The 18,075-nt window shown below is 60.6% G+C and overlaps 1 protein-coding gene across 1 annotated transcript; it reads right to left on the reverse strand.

Moving 5' to 3' along the window:
* Nucleotides 1–15,099: 15,099 nt before the first annotated feature.
* On the reverse strand, nt 15,100–17,073 carry LINGO1 (leucine rich repeat and Ig domain containing 1). Its single transcript, XM_084239802.1, has one exon. It carries the CDS (start codon nt 17,062–17,064, stop codon nt 15,220–15,222), a length of 1,845 nt encoding a protein of 614 aa, XP_084095928.1. The 5' UTR covers nt 17,065–17,073; the 3' UTR covers nt 15,100–15,219.
* Between the last annotated feature and the right edge of the window lie 1,002 nt (nt 17,074–18,075).

The raw sequence follows: 18,075 nt of genomic DNA on the forward strand, positions 1-18,075 counted from the left end.
GTCCTCAGGCTCCAGGCTGGTGAAGCTGTCCTTCAGAGAGTAGTTGGCAGACATGGGGGTGGGCTGTCACTGCAAGTCATTAGTGTTCTAGCCTCAGCCTAGTCCCTCTTGGGGGCCAACCTAGGCCTTCGGGACATAATGGAGGGATGTGTAGCAGGACCGAGCCAGCTGATGCAAATGCTCCTTCCCACCCAGCAGTAGGGTGCAGGAGAAAGAAAAGCAGTAGCCAAATGAAGAGGGGAGTCAGCCTGGCACCCAGAGGGAGCACCGAACCAGCTGGTCTCCCCTTCAGGTCCCAGTTTAAGCCAGCATGAGGTAAAGTGGGGCTGTCAGAGGGTCAGTGATAAGAAGCCTAGGGACAAAGGCTGACAGGGAGGGTCACAGAGCACGGGAAAGCGCCATCTCAGCTCCGTCTACAGTAGGAGCGAGGCATGCATATGAATGAGACTCAGGACTATGCAAGTCAGGAAGCAGTCTAAAGGTTTCAAGGGGCTGACTCACCTGGGCTTGGGACAAGACAGGGGTCTGCAGCCATGCCTGTGCCCCTAGGACCCTGGTTTATGTGGGTGACAGCAGCAGGAGCCGGAGCCCCAGTTCCTGCCTTGATTCTGCTGACACTCTGAGAAAACCACCGGCCTGCATTAGGCCTTATGTGTCTATGTGCACAATGGGGATCGGGCTCGGTTCAGATGCCTCCCGGGTCGTGCTGAAGGACAGAACCAGGCAAGAGTCATCACTTGGACAGGATTCTCCCGAAAAGTTAAAGAGCACTTGTTAAGAGTCAGAGTTGCCCAGAACTCACAGTCAATGTCCAGAAGAAGCAGTGCTGCAATATTAACTCCATGCCACAGACGTGGGACCTGTGGCCTGGAAAGGCAGAGCTACTTGACCCAGGTCGCCCCAGCGGATTCTAAGCCCTGCAGCCTAGTGCATGTCCTGGTTGACTTCAGGACCCTGGACAGGGCTGCCTCACCCCCTCCCTGCCCTTCCTCCCCCCAATCTAGGCTCCTAGCTGTTCCCTGACACTTCACCAGGGCTTTCTGAACCATTTGTTTTTATGTCTGTACGTTGGGCAGCCTGCAAGTGGGGCTGGCGTCCGCCTGTGAGTATAAAACTGACAAGAGGTGCTGGTGGAGTGTGGAAACTGTCAGCAGAGCAGCCGCCTGTGAAATTAACATGATATCGAAAGCGTCAATGTTTATTTACGGGAAATATCTGGACAGGATGCAAAACAGGCCTGCAGCTGCTCCCTCAAGGGGGAGGTGAGGGTCTCCCCTGCCTGGCCCTCCTTGCTACCTACTAGACCCTGCTGGCAGAACAAGCCCGCCCCTTGGTCGAGACCCTCACTCTCTTCTTGACTGGCTGAGGAGCAAGTGCTCATGGAGAAAGGGCGTCTTCCCTGAAGCTGACCCAGCAGCAGTCTCCCTCATGCACCAGAGTTCCAAAGGCAGTGCCAGGAGCCAGTGAACATGGGTGGGTTCTTGTTCTCCGTGGCAGCCTGCCCTCCGACCCAGCGATTGGGCCAGGTGGAGGTCACTTGACTGAAACCTGGCCAATCAGAGTGCGTCTCATGGGAATTTGAAATCAGGGCACAGAGATAAGGTTAGCTGCAGGGAACTGAGATGCCAGGTTGTGCTGGCTCCCAGCAGGGGCTGCTGTCTTGAGATGTTCAAACGCAGATAAGAGCACTTTGGTAGGTGAGGGAAAGCTTGGTTAGCAGCGATGAGGAAAAGAATGGAGCAGATAGGCAGAGGGGTGCAGGGTGACAGGCCGTCTAGCTCCTGACAGAGATTGAAACAGGTTTTCATTTGGGACAGGGGAGGCTGGCGATTCACTTTTCAATTGTGTTTCTTCAAATTTCTCCATAACCTTACACTCAAAGGACACTTTTTGGTGAAAGGGAAGAAATCCACTGAAACTGAACCTAAGACAGAGACTAACCTAGATTTGAGGTGACGAGAAACATTTATCCTCTGATAAATGCGGCATTAACTGGGAAGGAGTGAAGGGACCATGGCCCATGGTGTGTGGTAGCAAAGCTGCTAATTGTGCAGGTGTAGTGGGAACCCAGAGGGAGGCCCACCAAGAACAGCAAACAAGTAATACAGGGCAGGGAGGGGCTCTAAAACTGGCCAAGGACACTGCCCAAATAGCTTATCAGTCACTGAGTTCTTCACACGCATGCACAATTGCAAGACTACGCACGTGCAGAGAACAACCACCACGGGATTTATTTAACAAACCAGGGAAAAATAAAAAGTTGCTGAGGCCACAAATGGCCTTGGCATCACCCAAAGCAGTGTCCAGTGTTTTCAAGTCCTAAGCAATAAGCATCTAAGAGGGCATCTTCCCGCCATGGCAGACACAGAGCTCCTGTCCTGAACAACAGGCCACATGCCCAAGATGGCCTCTTCCTGCTATGGAGGCCCGAGCACGCGGCAGCCAGACTCTAGGCCAGGATCCAACTCACGAAGACAACAGAAGACACACAGGAGATGCTCCCGGAGCTGCCGAGATGCCCAGTGCAGAGCCAGACAAGTGACACTCAAAACAGCAGCTGCGGTGGCCAAACAACCCGACAGATGGCCACACTCACGCAGCTCAGAGAGGTGCCCGGCTCCGGGTCTTCGCCCTCCCTGCCAGGCTGTAACAGCAGCAAAACCAGGAACAGTTTCAGTTGCTTGGCTACTTGCAAAACCTCCAAACTTTTCCTCTCGGAGCTTGGCTGCTGGAGGCCTCTCCATGCTCAGAGGCCTACAACAGCCTTCTGGGAGGTGGGTGCAGTGGGGACAGAAATCACTGACCCCTAAAACACTGAATAATCCGTGCTGAATAATCCATAGCTGCTTCTGCAGTTCCTTGTCTTTCTTATCAGTTGATCCACCCCAAAATGTGATACCTTTTAACACTTTCCCTGGGGCGGTCCATCCTCATCAGCACCCCCCCCCTCCAGGGGGCAACACCTGTAACAGTCTTTGGCTTCCGCTGCGGGTCACACAACACACTCCTCATAGCTTGGCTCTGCTTCTCCTTGCATCCTCTGTGAGCTAGAAATGTGGCTCTTGGTAACTCAAACTCGCCTTTCCCTGTAGCTCCAAAGAAAAAGCAATATTCTCTGGTTCCAAGTTCAATATTTTAGGGAAAGCTTCTGACGGGGTGCCCTTGGGTCAAAGGTCAATTTCTTGTCCACTCCAGCAGTGGCCTGTGGGTATGATTGGTCCAGCTTGGATCAGGCATTGTTAGACCACGGCAGGGCGGTAGGTTCTGTAAGAAAAGGGCCGTTCCTGTTCACACCGTGTGGTGGGGGGCGCCGCACACAAAGCAGACAGAACAAGCAATGTCCACTCTGTTTTGGAGCCCAGAGACCTGGGGCACCAGGTCTTCTCTCATCACCTACATTTCTGCAGATGAGACCAGGGGCCTCTGTGTGACAATGTGTGGTGCTGGCGGGAGTTTACTCTCCTTCCCCTTTTGCTACACGGGAGTGGTCACGGCGCTTGGCCACTCCACCCCCCACGACTGTGCGTCAGGCTGTGGGTAGTGGGTAAAGTTCTCATTGAAAATGGCGTCCCCCAAACTTGCTTGGTGGTAAGAATCAGCAGTGGTTCCCCAGAGGTTCACATTCACTAGGGCTGGGCTGGGCTGGGGATCGGGATTCCCACCCTCGCCTTGACTTAGGCCGTGGTGATCGCTCACTGGGCCTGAAATGAGACCCCCCTGGAGGGACAGACGGCAGCCGCAGTGTGGGCTCTGCCACCAGAGGTCTTAAAGCAGTGGTCTGGGCCTTGGCTGCACGTTAGACTCCCCTGGAGACCCTCAAAACTCCCATGGCCCAAGCTGCTCCCCAGACAAGAGCATCGACACTCGGGGAGTGGGGCTCGGTGGCGGCGGTCTCACAGTTCCCCGGGTGATTGCCCTGTGCAGCCAGAGTCCCGAACCGGCTAGAGTAAGCCGTCGTTTTCACTCCAGCCCCACTCCTGCTTAAAGACCCCCCGCCCACCCCCCGCGGAGGTGGTCTTCCCGCCCTGCTGGCCTTACCTTAGCCAGCAGGGCCAGAGGGGGCACCTGACCCCATCCCAGCCCACCCTGGTTTCTCTTGGGAATTTGGAATTGGACGTGGATGCTGAGTGAGCTGCTGAGGAAGCTGAGGCTTCCTTCTTAGGGTGCCCAAAGGCAGGCACGCCCCGACTGAGCAGCAGGGAAGTCACTCTCTCTGCTCTGCAGAGAGGGTCAGGTGGCCTGATCTAAGAAGAGAGAGGAAGCGTCCCAGGATGGGCCCCCCTGACTGTCTCCTTTCAACGCCCTCTCCTGAGAGAGCCCTTTAAATGGGCTTCTGTTCCTTGCAGCAAATCATTCTAGATACAGACTGCGCTGAGAGCCAAACGTACCCCAGCCCGAGCCCCACGCTCCCCGCCTGGAAGGCCAGGCAAAGGCCAGCTTCTGTGCCTCCTGGGCACATCCCGAAGCCAGGAACTTTCCACGGGCGCTGTGTCCAGGCTTCCCAACAGTCCTTTAAGGTGGGGAATGACGATTCCGTGGACTAGAAGAGCAATACTGTGCCCTGGGGTGCCTGACTCATTAATGTGCAGCAGAGACATACACGGGGGTGTGCCAAATCACTTCCCACGGATCTCACCGGAAGCCAATTATGCAGAGCAGGCCAGAGTGGAGGGCCTGCTGCGAGAAGGGGGTGGGGCTGCGCTTGCTCTCTCTCCCCAGAGTGGGCACAGGGCATGAGAGGCGGGGCTGGCCATTTGGAGCCTACTCCCCCCACCCCGGCCCAGGCTCTGAGAGAGAAGCCCAGGAGAGCAGCCAGGGCCCTGCACAGGGCCTGTTGGCGCGAAGCTGAGAGCTATGATTGCTCTCATCGACCTTGCTGCTTTATAAGCTGCAGCACTCGGGGAACCACAGAACCCCTCCTGCCCCCTCCTGTGTCATTTCTCATACCTTGGATCACGTTTTTAAGAGGTGTGGTATTTGAGTGAGTGACTGGCGGAAGTCCATCCTCCCCAGCTGCCTCTGTGCTCCCTGGGGCAGGAGCTGTGTGAGTCTTGCCCCCCAGAGCCCCCAGCGCCTAGGGGGGAGCCTCAGGCCCCGGGGGCAAGCAGTGAGCACGTGGGAAGAAGCAAGCAAGGAAGGGAGAGCGTGCTCAAGAGGAAGACCTAGGAGTCCATTCTGTCGGTGGAGAAAGAGAAGCTCAGGGAGGGGAACCAACGGGCCAGGGGCAGACAGGGAGTAGCCGCTGAGCTGGGCAGGGACCCACAGAGCTCGGGGGGGAGGCTCCACGAAGACCAAGAAGACAGGAGATTGCAGGAGGGCTGTGGGCAGCAGCCATGGGGATGAGTGCACAGCTGCAAGCTGGGTGTGGACGAAAGCATGGCGGGGCGGGGAGACCCTGAGCACAGTCTTTTCAGAGACAAAGACCCCCCCCTTTCAGCGGGAGCCGGTGGGACGGACAAGGGCGCTCTCTCCAAGAGCGGGGGTCGGTGGCCTGGAGCCGGAGAACGTGAGAGGCCTGCATACCCTCACTGCTCAGCCTGCCTGGAGCCACGCTGCAGTCACCGTTCCTGAAGGGAAACCGCCAGCTTAGCCTCCCGATGGGTGAGAGATGGGCTCTGAGCTGCCTCCCTCTGGGACAGGCGCCTGGGTTGGGGCGGGCGGCAGTGTATTGGGGACAAGCCCATCCTTGGGAGTCCCCTAGTCCGGAGCCCGGGGTGGAGTCTCAGTGACAGCTGTGGGGGGAGGGTGGCAAGTTCTCCAGTGGGAACTCCGCAAGCTATCAGTGGACTCCAGCCCTGCGCCCAGTGTCTTGCGAGCATGAGCTGATTTAATCCTCGTAAGCCACATGGCAACTTGCCCAAAGTCACCCGGCTGGCACAGGGCGAGCCACCTGCTCCAGGTCCCTCTCCGTACACCGCCATCCTTGGCCCGCGCGCCAGCCTCCGCCTCCTGGGTGGCCTTGTGTGTCCCGCGATCCAAACACTCAGGTGTGGTCTTGCTGGGCCCCAGTGTTGGCAGGTCCTAGCCCAGGGGCACGGGAGTTGAGGGCATGGGGTGGAGGGAAGGGCCATTTGGGGGAGAGACGGTTGTCAGAGAAGAAGTGACCTTCGCGTGTGAGGTGGAGGGTGGGCCTGGAGCCAAAGAGCCGGGGCCTTAAGGACAGGAGGTGACAAGGCCAGCTTTCCAGGAGCCTGAGAGGAGAATGTAAGCCACGGCTCCTCAGAGAGGGGGGCGGGGCCTGGGGGCGCACAGGGGCCCAGCCTCTAGGAGTCATGTCATCTCAGCAGCCGGCCTCCTCTCAGCACCCCTGCCGCCTGCCCCTGCAGCACAAGGGCGCTGGGGAGCAGACAAGGGCGCCCCGACTTCCAGCCCTGCGCAGCCTCCGGGGGGCGCGGAGCCGGGGTCTCACAGCCCCCCCATCGCAGGGCGCCCAGACCGAGCCCCTCTGCGGGGTGGTTGCCTGGGAGACAGCGCCGGGCGCTGCCATTGGCCAGCGCGGCTCGGAGGCTGGGGGTGGGGGGCGCCCCAGTCCCCGGTGCAGCCTGTGGGGCTCACGTGCGCGTGCAGGCGCCGCCGGGGCTCTAGGGCGGGGCTGGGCAGGCCTGCGCTCGCTCGCAGAGGGGTTGGGGGACAGGGTGCACTTTGGGGACGACCCCCAGGGCAGGACTTGATTGGGATGTGGGTGGAGGGGCGCCCCTGGCGAAGGGGGTGTTAGGACAGGGTGCTGGGGGGACGGCGCCCCCTGAGGGCCTCGGCGTTGGTGGGAATGCCCTGGGGACAGGTCAGACGTGGTTGTGCTGATGCCAACAGCTCTTATTGGGGCACATGCTTGGCGTTTGCGTGTGTGGGTTCGTGAGGAGGTCTGAGAGGGCACACATGTGTTGCCAAGTGTGCAAATACGCCGTCCTGGGCACACGTGGGCCCACTGGAGTAAGGGGGTGTGTGTGTGAGTGTGTGTGTGGTCACTAGCGCGTACTTTGAATCTGCTCCTCTGTTCCCACATCTCCAGCCTCTCCTTAGGCGCCGAGCTGTGTCCCTCTGGTGCTCCAGCACCCACCAGAGCGCCCTCTTGCTCCCAGAGCTCTGAGTGGTGACCTGCACATCTGTCCTTCCCCTCTGGGACCACTGAGTCAGCAGGAGGGGGCATTCTGTCCCTGGCGCGGCGGGGGCCTCCCAGGCGCGGAGGAAGCATTTTCCTCATGTGAAGTCAAGGGAACTGGAGCTTCGGGTCTGGGGGCCTTTGCAAAGCTTTTCCCTGCCTTTGTTTCCTCGAATCTGTTCTCTCCGTCCAAGTGGTCACCTTCCCTGAGCCTCCCGCTGCCTGCGGCACACTGGGCTCCACTGCTCTGCGGAGCGTGCCAGCTGTTCCCTCTTCCACCTCCCCACACTTCCTCCCCCTTCCTATGAGGGGTTGGGGAGCGTGCTTTTGTGGGGAAGGGCTGGAGGCCAGCTAAGGGCCCAGCTGAGGCCTGGGCACCCCTCCCGGCCGCCTGGTCTCTCCAGCCCTCTGCCTTGCTAAAGAACAATCCTCCCATCTACCCACACTCCCAGCGGGTCCTTCTGCAACCGCAGGGGTCCATCAACCTTGCCGTGTCCCTGTCCCCGTCCCTTCTAGCTGCTCCAAAGGAGAAGGGAACAGCTGTCTTCCTGGCTGCTAGCCAGCCAGGTGCCAACCTCGCAGTGCTGCGTGGTGCCTGGCTGCAGGGCCTAGTCCTGCTTCCCTGCTGGTGGCTGACTTGGACTCAAGGGGCAGAGGACCCTGTCCGGCACGGGCACGGGCTGTCTTCCCTAGCTGAGCTCTTAGAGCCCAGGGAAAGTGAGGCGGAGGGCAGACTGCCATGCTCCCTGGGGAGGACACAGGAAGACTGAAGAAAAGTGACTTCTAGGTGTGTGTGGGAGGCTGAAGGGGCTCTGATGGCTGGACCGCTGGGAACTTCTGATGCCCTGGTTCCGGAGAGCAGCACCTGAGGAAGGGGGTGGGCAAGAGGTGGGCGGAAGTGGCCAGGGCCAGCAGGTGGATGAGTCAGTAGGCCCCTGGGCCTCTGTTCCAGGTGACTACACAGGCAGTCCCAGGCATGGCAAGGGGGATTTTGGGGCCAGGCACAGGGCTGAGCCGTGAATGTCCCTCTGCTAGAGCGCCTGTAACTCTGCTTCACTTCAGCAGCAAAGTGGGGGCAGGGAAGGGGGATGAGGGACACCTCTGAGGTCTGGGGTAAACCTTGAAGCTGGAAGGGAGAGGCGGGAAACGATTAGTACGGGCTTTCCAGCCGGCGGGGAGTGGTCAGCCCCGCTCAGGGACAGCTGCAAGGTTACGGGGAAGTGTCCCCCACCCCTGCCCTGCCCCCATGGCGGGGTGCGGGCAAAGCCCAGGAGAGACAGCCTCTGAGACCTCTGCCGAGAACCTGGTCTGCACGGCGCCTCCCACCCAGGCCTGCTCCTGCACCCTGGCGTGTCCCGGAGGAGGCTCGGGGGCTGCAGGCAAGGAGAGAAGCAGGTTTGCAGTGCCTGAGCCCCTCCTCTTTATGAGCCCATGTTTTTTAACAAGCCACGTAAATGTCTGCGAGTCAGAGAGAAAGCCAGGGCCTCTCGCTGCCCCTCCTCCAGGGCGCCATGCCCCTCCCAGCCAGCTCGACCTTGTGTTTCCCAGATGAGGGTTTTCAGGATGCCACAGCGGTTGCCCCCCCGTGCTTCGCCAGTCTTCGGCCGAGCCAGAGCCGCTGCTACTGCTGGCTCACCCGTGTAGTGACCTTGGACATGTCACTCCCCTCCCTGAATCTGCAAAGTGGGGGCACACGTGGGGTGCGTGCATTCCGAGGTGCCACACACTGCTGTGCCATCTTGGCGGTGGCTCTGACACCATGTTCAGGGCCCTCGGGCTCCGCACAGTCCCCGCGAAGGAGGAACATCCCAGGGCGGGATGCATGTTTTCTCTCCTGCCTGGCTTTCTTCTCTCTGCCTCCAGCTCCTGCCTCCTCCTCTGTTCCTTCAGAGCATCCTGCCACTCCAGCCCAGGATTGCCTGTCTCCATGGCGGTGTGTCACGGCCCAGACAGGAGTGAGGGCTGGGGGCAGGTGGGGCTGGGGGGATGCAGGGAGAGCCAGGCCCTGAGCCCCGCTGGGTCACGCACGGGGCCTGGGTTAGCACGAGGACTGGGGCATGCGAGACCTGGGCGGGGAGGGCGGCGGGGCCGGAGACACAGGCCTTAGTCTCCACGGCTTCCCAAGGTCCCACTTTCCCAGACACAAGCCGTCACCTGGCATGGGGACGGGGCTTAGGGTACGGATGCAGTATGGGCCGTGACGGGTTTATGGGAGGCTGTGTGTTCCCTTACAGGCGGGGCGATGGAGTCCCCAGGCAGTCAAAGACAGAGGCCACACTGCACGGCCTGTTCTCAGACCCCCACCCGGTAGCGGGCGGTTGCCCAGCAGGTAGCAAGGCCCGATAGGTAACCCTCAGAGTAGGCTGCTGGGCCTTAAATCTCACGCTCTCACCTCAGGGCTCCGTGGACATGCCAGGTGGACTGGGAGCTGGGAGGGGGAAATGTTAGGTGGGGACTTTCTGCTGACCCCCACCCACGCGCCCATCCCCTGTGCCAGAGCACCCTCCATCCCCACCTCGTCCCCTCCCACAGAGGAGGGAGGCAGAGGAAGTTGCATGGCTGTGCCCACTTGACAGCTAAAAAGCTGAGTCTGGACGGGTCTGGACTAGGGGCCAGGCTGCTGGTTTTGTGCCATGAGGTCCCGGCGCCTGAGTGTGACTCACCCACTTGGTGGTAAGCCCCTGGCAGTCCTCCCTGAGGTGTTCTCATCCAAAAGGCAGCATAATGAGAACCTTCCTGTGGTGGGATGAAAGAAGAGAACGTGGGTCGTGCGTGGCTCTGTGCCTGGCACAGGCCCTTGGGAAAGAGCTGGGACCCTGCCCTTGCATCTCCTGGGAAGAACACCTGACGGGGGCAGCAAACTTGGGGTACCCTGCCCTTGCATCTCCTGGGAAGAACACCTGACAGGGGCAGCAAACTAAACATCCTGGCTCTTCCCTTACCAGCTGTAGATCCAGTCCCCAGCCCTAAGTCCCCTGCCCCTGGGTAAACCGGAGCCTGTGCACCAATGCATGGCTCCTTCAAGGAAGGTGCCACAGGGTCCCTTGGAGGGTTATTTCCAAGGTGGCTGCTGTGGCCCTCACATCCTGCCTGTCCTTTTGCCATGTGGCTGCAGCTCCTGCCACCAAGACCTGGGGTCTGTCCACCGTCCCCTGAATCTAGGTGGGCCTGTGACTTGCCACAACCAACAGAACACAGCAGATGTGAAGGTGTGGGATTCCTGGCTGAGCCCCAGAGACCTGGCAGCTCCCATTTTGCCATCTTGGGGGTGCTGAGCCACCACAGAGGGTCCAGCTAGCCTGCTGGAGATACTGTGTGGAAACACAGAGGCCAGATGCCTTCCAGCCCTCCCAGTCTCCCCAGCTGGGATGACAGTTGGATCTTTCCACCCTGATCAGGTCTCCCTGGTAGAAGAGCAGAGGTGAGCTCTCCGTAGCAAGCCCCGCCCAGGCTGCTAAACTGGCAACAAGTAAATGGCGGTGGTTGTGTGAAAGCACTACGCTTGAGAGGGTTGACGTGAAGCGATAATTGATCTCGTCCCTTAGTCCTTTCTGCATCATCTTCACCCAAACTTGGCTTGGACCAGGCCCAGCTCTTTGGCCTGGGCTGGTTGGACAAAGGCCTGAGTGCCTGACTGCCGGCAGCCAATCCAGTGGCTGGCAGGTGGCGAACTGGAATTTTTTCCTCTGGAGAATATGAATGAAGAAATCAGAGATCCTGAGGCCGACTGTGAAGGAGGCTGGACTGGGGTTTTGGAGGAGTGGTAGGTGGTGCTCAGAGGCCGACAGGTGGTGAGAAAACACCAAGTTGGGGAAAGCAAGGACGGACCAGGTGCCCGGCTCTGCGCGCGCGCCAGTGAATCACTTCACTCTGGTCAGTCTGCACCGCCGGCTCCGTGGACCTCTCGAATCCAAAGACTCAAGGTCCCCTGGGACTCCGAGGCCAGGCTTCTGCACTGCCCCTCTGACCCCTTCTCCCTGGCATTGGGACCTCAGTGCCCCCCAAAACCCACAGGCGTGGCCTTGTCCTCCAGCATCCCAAGGCACGGCCGCTCAGCCACGGCAGCCGGGGTGGTGGCCTGGGGTCTGCTCCTGTCCTCCCCACACAGCCCCTGGCGACGCCCTCAGTGGCAGACCGGACGGCCTGTGGGGGTTGGTTTCTACCCCAGCCCCCCTGAACCCCAGCTCTCTGGCATACCCACTGTGTCCCCGCCAGGCCCCTGCCCTCCCAGTGCCCGAGCCCAACCGCCAAGCCCACACTTGTCCCCGATGATGGCAGACGAAGAGAAGCAGGTGTGGCACACACTCAGCGCCATGCCTGAGCCAGGATCTGAACTGAGGCCTGCTCGCCCCCAGGCCCACGCCCCATCCGCCACTTGGCTGTGTGACTCCAGGCAGCTTACCTCCCTCTCTGAGCCTCCTTGCTCGTGAGGGGTAAGTGGGGGCCAAAGGGTGGGAGGGGGGATCCCGAGGCTTGCTGTTCCCTCTAATGCCTGCCTCCCGGGTGATGACCGTGGCTGGGTCCACTTCTTGTCGGTGGAGGGGGTTCCCCGTCCCAGCACCCTTTTTCTTCAAGCCAGGCTGCCTCATGGATGTGCAGGCCTGGAGGCTGCCTCTGGCCTGCGTCTTCTGGGAAGCAGCCTCAACTCTCAGGATTCAGTCCCTTGTCATTCTTCCAGGAGCTTAAATCCAGAATGAAGGGGAGCAGAGAAGTCAGCTCCTTGTAGGACTTGAGGTGATAGCACATCTGCACTCCAGGCCCCTTTGGCTCCAAAGCGGGGCGGATGGGGGTACTTGGACTGTGTGGAAATGGTGGCCAAGGACAGCCCTGGCCCCTGTGTGCATGACCACAGCTTCCTGCTGTGTGCGCGCCAGGCTGCTGGCGGGGCGGGGCTGCTATGGACTCTTCCTGCCTGACTTTCCAGACCATTCCCCCTCAGTCTGGCAGGGCTCTTTGCAGCTGAGCGCATCACTCTCTCCTCTAGAGGGAGGCCCCACGGCAGAAAGGGGCAGCAGAAAAACCCAGGCTGCCCGGCTCGCCGCCCAGTCCCTAGCCTCCCTGACTTCGGGTGCTCACACGCCTCTGGACTGAGCCTTCCCCCTGAAGACAACCTCACAACTGTCTTGTATCCGAGAGCTTCACGTGAGGTCATATTCCCGCCAATAACCATGAATAAATTGGCCTCTTGAATCTCCCGTTCTTACCAGAACCTGGAGGAGCCACAGGCATCCGTGTACCCCAAGGGGGTAAGCAACCTTCTCACGGGTTTCCCCCGGGGCAAGACAGCACTGAGAGGGCACCCAAGGCTGGGCTGCTGGTCTCTCTGGAGGGGGACAGGGCTGTTGGGTTCTTGAAGCCTCACCTGAGAGCCCTGGCCTCTTGTGTGCAGGCCATCCAGACTCAGGGACTCTTCTCCTTCCCCACAGAACTCTCCTGCCAGATGGGGTCCCCAGGCTTGGTCCTTAGAAGCTCCAAGCCAAGTTGCGAGTCTGCAAACTGCAGGCCCCGGTCCTGTGACTTAGAAGCTGTGTGGCCGTGGGGAAGCTACTACCCTCTCTGGTCCTCGGGCTCCGCACCTGTGCAGGACGGGAACGCAACAGTACAACGACTCGCCATGTGCACGGGTTTACCGATGCCAGGCGCTGTCCCAACCAAGCGGTACACCTATGCTCCCTCCTTCAACCTCCCAACAGCCGCAAGCGGTGCAGGCGTCTTCCTGTCGCAGAGGAGCAGGCGGGCGCTCAGAGGTTAAGGTCCCAAAGCGCTTGTAACTGCTGGAACAGGAACTCAAAGTCAGCCCGGACCCCAGGCCCAGAGCCCCGCACGCAGCAGTCTAGGCTGCTCCAGAGCCCATCAACCTTTCCCACAGCAACATGCCAGGGTCCCGGGGGGCGAGGATCCCATTCTCCCGAGGGAGAAATCCACAATTCACAGGGATGGAGGCGTCTTCCCCCAAACCGCGCGCAGAACTGGGGTGGTGGATGAGGAAGGGGGCGAGGGCAGGCGCCCCAGCTGCGGTGTGAGCTGCACGGGTGGGGAGCTGGCAGCGGGCCCAGGTCTGTGCGTAGATGGATTGCGTGGATGAAGGAACCAGTGAGCGCCGACTCCACAGCGGCCTGCTCACGGCACGCCCCGCCAGAGTCTTGCTTCAGAGGCGCTACTGGCTCACACTGGCTTGGACTGGGGGTTAAGCTCCCTGATCTGACTGGAGTCACATTTTGGGGGGTTCTTCTTGCTGAGGGCTGACTTCCCTATGGCTCTCCCTTTAAGCTCATACAAGTCTGCACCCAGGGGTCCCGCATTCCTGGATTCCCCCTCACTCCTGGGGCTAACAGGCGGCGCAGTCATCCTGCGTCCACTATGGAGCTGAATTCAAGGAATCCCTGAGGAGAGAAGGGAAACTCTGGGAGTGGGGAGAAGCCAGGCCTCCCTGCCCCTGGTTGCCCCCTCTTTGCCCCAGAGACGGGGGGTGAGCACATGGTCTGCAGGACAAGCTACTGCACCAGCTTTTGGAGACAAGGCCATGGATTCAGGGGAAGTTGCAAGCAGACCTGTTTGCTGTTGGCTCTAACGCCTGGGCATGGCTTTCCCGGCCTGAGCTTGGAGCATGTAGGTTTGGTGTAATGGGTGGGACCGGCTGGGGGGCAGAGGAGACTGACATCGACACTCCTGGTCAGTTCATGTGCAGGGGGACTCAGAACACTTCAAAGCCCAGCACTGGCTCAGAGTCCAGCCTGGTGCAAGACGGGGCAAAGCCAGGATGCTCACCCGCGCCCCAAATTCTGGCGTGCTTCGTTGGGAGGGGTGTGTGGCAGGCACTGGATAAATGCTTGTGACAAGGCTGATGCTCGCCATCCCTTGACAGGACCAGGCCAAAGCTGCAGGGGGGCTTCTGTGTGGGGGCCCCAAATTAGAGGTGGCAGATGCCCACAGACCCTGGAGCTCCCCTGCGGGTCAAGAGTCCTGTCCATCCAGCCAAAGATTCTGGCACAGCCTGGGCCTCTGTCCTGGAAGTCCCTGGAGCCCCCAACCCTAATCCAGAGGAGACCCCTTCAGGACCCCACCCTCCCCCAATGAGATAAGAATGACCATAACAAGAACAGTCACCCACACGTGTGCACAGCGCTTTACAGGTTACAAAGTGTTTCACATACATCATCTCATCAATTCCTCACAACAGCCCTGTGAGGTAGGCAGGGCGGGGAGTAACGTTTCCATTTATACAGATGTGAAGACGGAGGCCCAGAGAAGGTCAGTGGCCTCGTCGAGGCCACACAGCGCGTAGTGGCAGAGCTGGGGCCAGAAGCTAGGCTGCAGTCAGGCCTTCAGCCCCTGGCTCTCTCCCCTGCCTGTGCCGTCCTCCGGGAGGACCCCAGCCCCTGTCCAGAGTCTGAGCCACCACTGGGCCAGGCCCCACCCCCCACTGTCCCCCCCCACACACACAGCAGTGCTGCCTGGCAGCTCAGCAGACAGGCCCCCCACACACCTTCTCAGGGCAGCCCCGTCCCCTCACCCGCTCTCTGCAAACAGCCAACCCAGAGCTGGGTCCACACCTGCCACCTCCTGCTCCCGGCAGCTGCCCAGGCAGGGCGGGTGAGCGGGTGGGGCAGGAGCCTCCTTTCCTGTTTTCCTGAGTGATCCCTCCCCACAGGGGAAGCGAAGAGAAAGGAGGGAGAGGAGGAGGAAGAGAAAAACAAGCAGCTGAGTCGGAAGAGGGCCCTGGGGCGAGCAGGACGGCAAAAGTTCGCATTCCGACTAGCTTTGGAAAGAGTTTTTTTTCTTTTTATTATGTCAAGTTTTCATAAAAATCCATAATTATTGAAACCCAGGTTACAGAGGAAGTTCGTAACTTTTTTTTATTGAATTACTGACTGTGCCACGTGTTGGTTCGTCACCCTCTGCCTCCAGTCTATCCACTGTGCGCCCCTGCGCAGGCGGGGTGCCCCGGCCTGGACTTCCGAGGTCCTGGTGGAAAGAGGGCAGGGGGTGAGGGCCGGCGGGGGGCATCAGAGACAGGAAAGGGGGGGACAAAGAGTCTGTGTGGAGGGCAGGAGGGAGCCGGGAGAGTCGGGGGAGCGGCAGGCAGCTGCCAGGCCCCTGCCCCGCCCCCCGCCCCAGCCTCATATCATCTTCATGTTGAACTTCCGGGGCGCGTCGGCTGAGCTGATGCCCGCGTCCGACTTGCGGGGCACGTACTCGATCTCGATGTTGTGCTTCGTGTTGCCCTTGCCTCGGCTCCAGAGGAACAGCAGCACCAGGCAGAAGAGCACGACGCCCAGGAAGGAGATGAAGCCCATGGTGGTGGCGATGATGAGGGTCTTGATGTCGAAGGGGAAAGGCACGGTGGCTCGGGTGCTGTTGGCCTCCCCCTCGCCCGGCTGGTTGGAGATGAAGGCGAAGGTCTTGTTGGGCTGATGGGGCCAGTCGGGCGAGTAGCTGCGCACGTGCAGGTGGGCGGGCATGGAGTCGTTGCCGCCTGCATTGGCCGCGATGCACAGGTACGTGCCGTTGTCCTGCACCTGGGCGTAGCGCACCTCCAGCGTGCCGTCGGGGAAGACCGTGAGCCTCCCGTTGCTCTTGGCAGAGACCAGGTGCTTGCGAGGCGAGAGCCAGAGGATGGCGGGCGGAGGGTCGCCGTCCGCCCTGCACACAAACTGCACCGTGTGGCCCTCATCCACGAACACCTGCTGGGCCTTGCGGTCCCGGATGCGGGCGCGGCGGCAGGTGAAGTAGTTGGGCAGGAGCACATCTGGGAAGTCCTTGAATTCCTTGCCCTGGACAAACTCGGGCGTGGCGCAGGTGGGCTGCTGCCGGTTGAAGTTGAGCCGCCAGCGGCGCCGGAACACCCACAGGAGCCGGCAGTCGCAGGCCAGCGGGTTGGAGTCCAGGATGAGTGTCTCCAGGTTGCCCACAGAGTGGAAGGCCGACTCCTCCAGGGTGGTCAGCTGGTTGCCCGAGACATTGAGCACGCGCAGGTAGTTGAGGCCGCGGAAGGCGTAGGGCTCCACCACGGCCAGCTGCCCGCCCACCAGCTGAAGCTCCTGCAGCCGGAGCAGCTCATGCAGCATGGAGCCCTCGATGGTGCCTATGGGGTTGTAGGAGAGGTTGAGGAAGCGGAGATAGACCAGGTGGCGCACGGCCAGGTAGGGCACGGCGGTCAGATTGCAGTGAGTGATGGACAGGGACGTCAGGTTGAGGCCGTAGAGGCAGTTGGGTGTCATGGTGTCCAAGTAGGGCCAGTGGGAAATCTCCAAGATCTTGAGCCGGTATAACCTCTTGAAGGAGTAGTCCCGGATGGCGTTGATGTTGAGGTGCCGGAGCCGCAGAACGATGAGGCCGTGCAGGTGGGACAGCGCCTCGGTGGGGATGGAGGTCAGGTTGCATTTCTCCAGCGTCAGCTGCTCCAGGCTGTTGAGGCCGCTGAAGGCGCGGTGGGAGATGTAGACCAGGTCGTTGTCACCGACCTCCAGTGACTTGAGGTTGTACAGGTCCTGGAACATGTAGTCCAGCAGGATGACGATCTTGTTCTCGCTGATGTCCAGCTTGGTCAGGTTGCTGAGGCCGGTGAAGACGCCCAGGGGGATGAGCTTCAGGCGGTTGCTGCGCAGGCCCAGCGTCCGCAGGTTGAAGAGGTTGTTGAAGGCGCCCGGCTCCACAGCGCTCACGATGTTCTCGTTGAGCTCCAGCTCCTCCAAGTGCGGGAAGCTGGCGAACTCGTCCTGGTTGAGGGTTTTGATGCGGTTCTTGCCCAGGTCCAGCAGGCGGGTCTCTGTGGGGATGCCCTCGGGCACCGCCACGAATCGCTTTCGGTGGCAGAGCACGGCCCGGTCCTGGGCGGAGCACTCGCAGCGCGGCGGGCAGCCCGTGGCCGAGCCTGACAACACGGAGCCCAGCACCAGCAGGAGGATGGGCTGCCAGCAGGCCAGGAGGGGGCTGGGCATGCTCCTCACACCCCCCGCCAGCATTCTCTCGCTCACCTGCAGTGGGAGCAAGGGCAGGACAGGGAGCCGTTAGAGGACAGCGTCGGGCTGGACCCACCACAAGCCTCCCGCCCCTTTAGAGTGTCCCTGACACAGAGAGGCGGGGCCCACTCCTTGGGGACAATGAGGTAAGAGGCTCCTGCCCTCTCCTCGCCCCTTACCCTCCCAGAACCTTCAAGTATCTCTGGGACCGAGGGGGTTCATGGAAGCGGCAGGGTCACCTCACAGAAGTCTGGTGTCGGCCTGGCCCAGGTACATCCACCTCCTTTATATTTTACTGGCACTGTGGCTCCCAGCGTGCACCCCACAAGCTGAGCCTCAGTTCCCCTGGTGCCCAGCGAGGATAAAGCCAGGCATGCTGAGCCGCCCTCGGGGCTCACGGGGGATCAGAGGGGCTTGTCTGGTCTCCTGGCCAGGGCTTTTGAGACCCGCCCCCTTGCCTCTAGCTTGAGCTTCCTCAGATGCCAGGGTCCCACCCCAGGCCCGCAGCTGAGCCCCAGCCCACAAGTCCTGAGCAAACCGCAAAACCAAAGGTACCCATCTGTGTTCACAAATTGGCGCCACGGGGATTCGGGCCAGTGGCGGGCCCCACCCAGCCCTGACGCCTGCCTGTGCAGCGTCTCTGATGCTCTCCTTCCTCGCTCCCCATTCCTCAGGGCCCTGAGGCTAGGCCCAGGGAGGAGGGTTCTCTGGCTTTGCCTCCTGCACTTCCTCCTGAAATGTCCCTTCCCCTGCCTGCTGGAATCTCCATCTTCAAGGCCTAATTAATGTCCACTGCTTGGAGCCGCTTGCCCCAGTCTTCACCCGTCCATCTCTCGGATTCTAATCTCCCTCCTCTGTGCAGCTGCTAGTCCAGGGGGAGCGGCCAGACTCTGAGGGGGGCAGCCCAGGGTGCCAGTATGTACTGAAGCACTGATGTGGCGCATCTCGTCACAGCTGGGTGTAAGGAATTTGCAGGACTTGGGCGGCAGCGACAGGGGAGACGATGCTGGAATG

This window comes from Talpa europaea (genome assembly GCF_964194135.1).
Source record: "Talpa europaea genome assembly, chromosome: 8".
In the NCBI taxonomy this organism is placed as follows: Eukaryota; Metazoa; Chordata; class Mammalia; order Eulipotyphla; family Talpidae; genus Talpa; species Talpa europaea.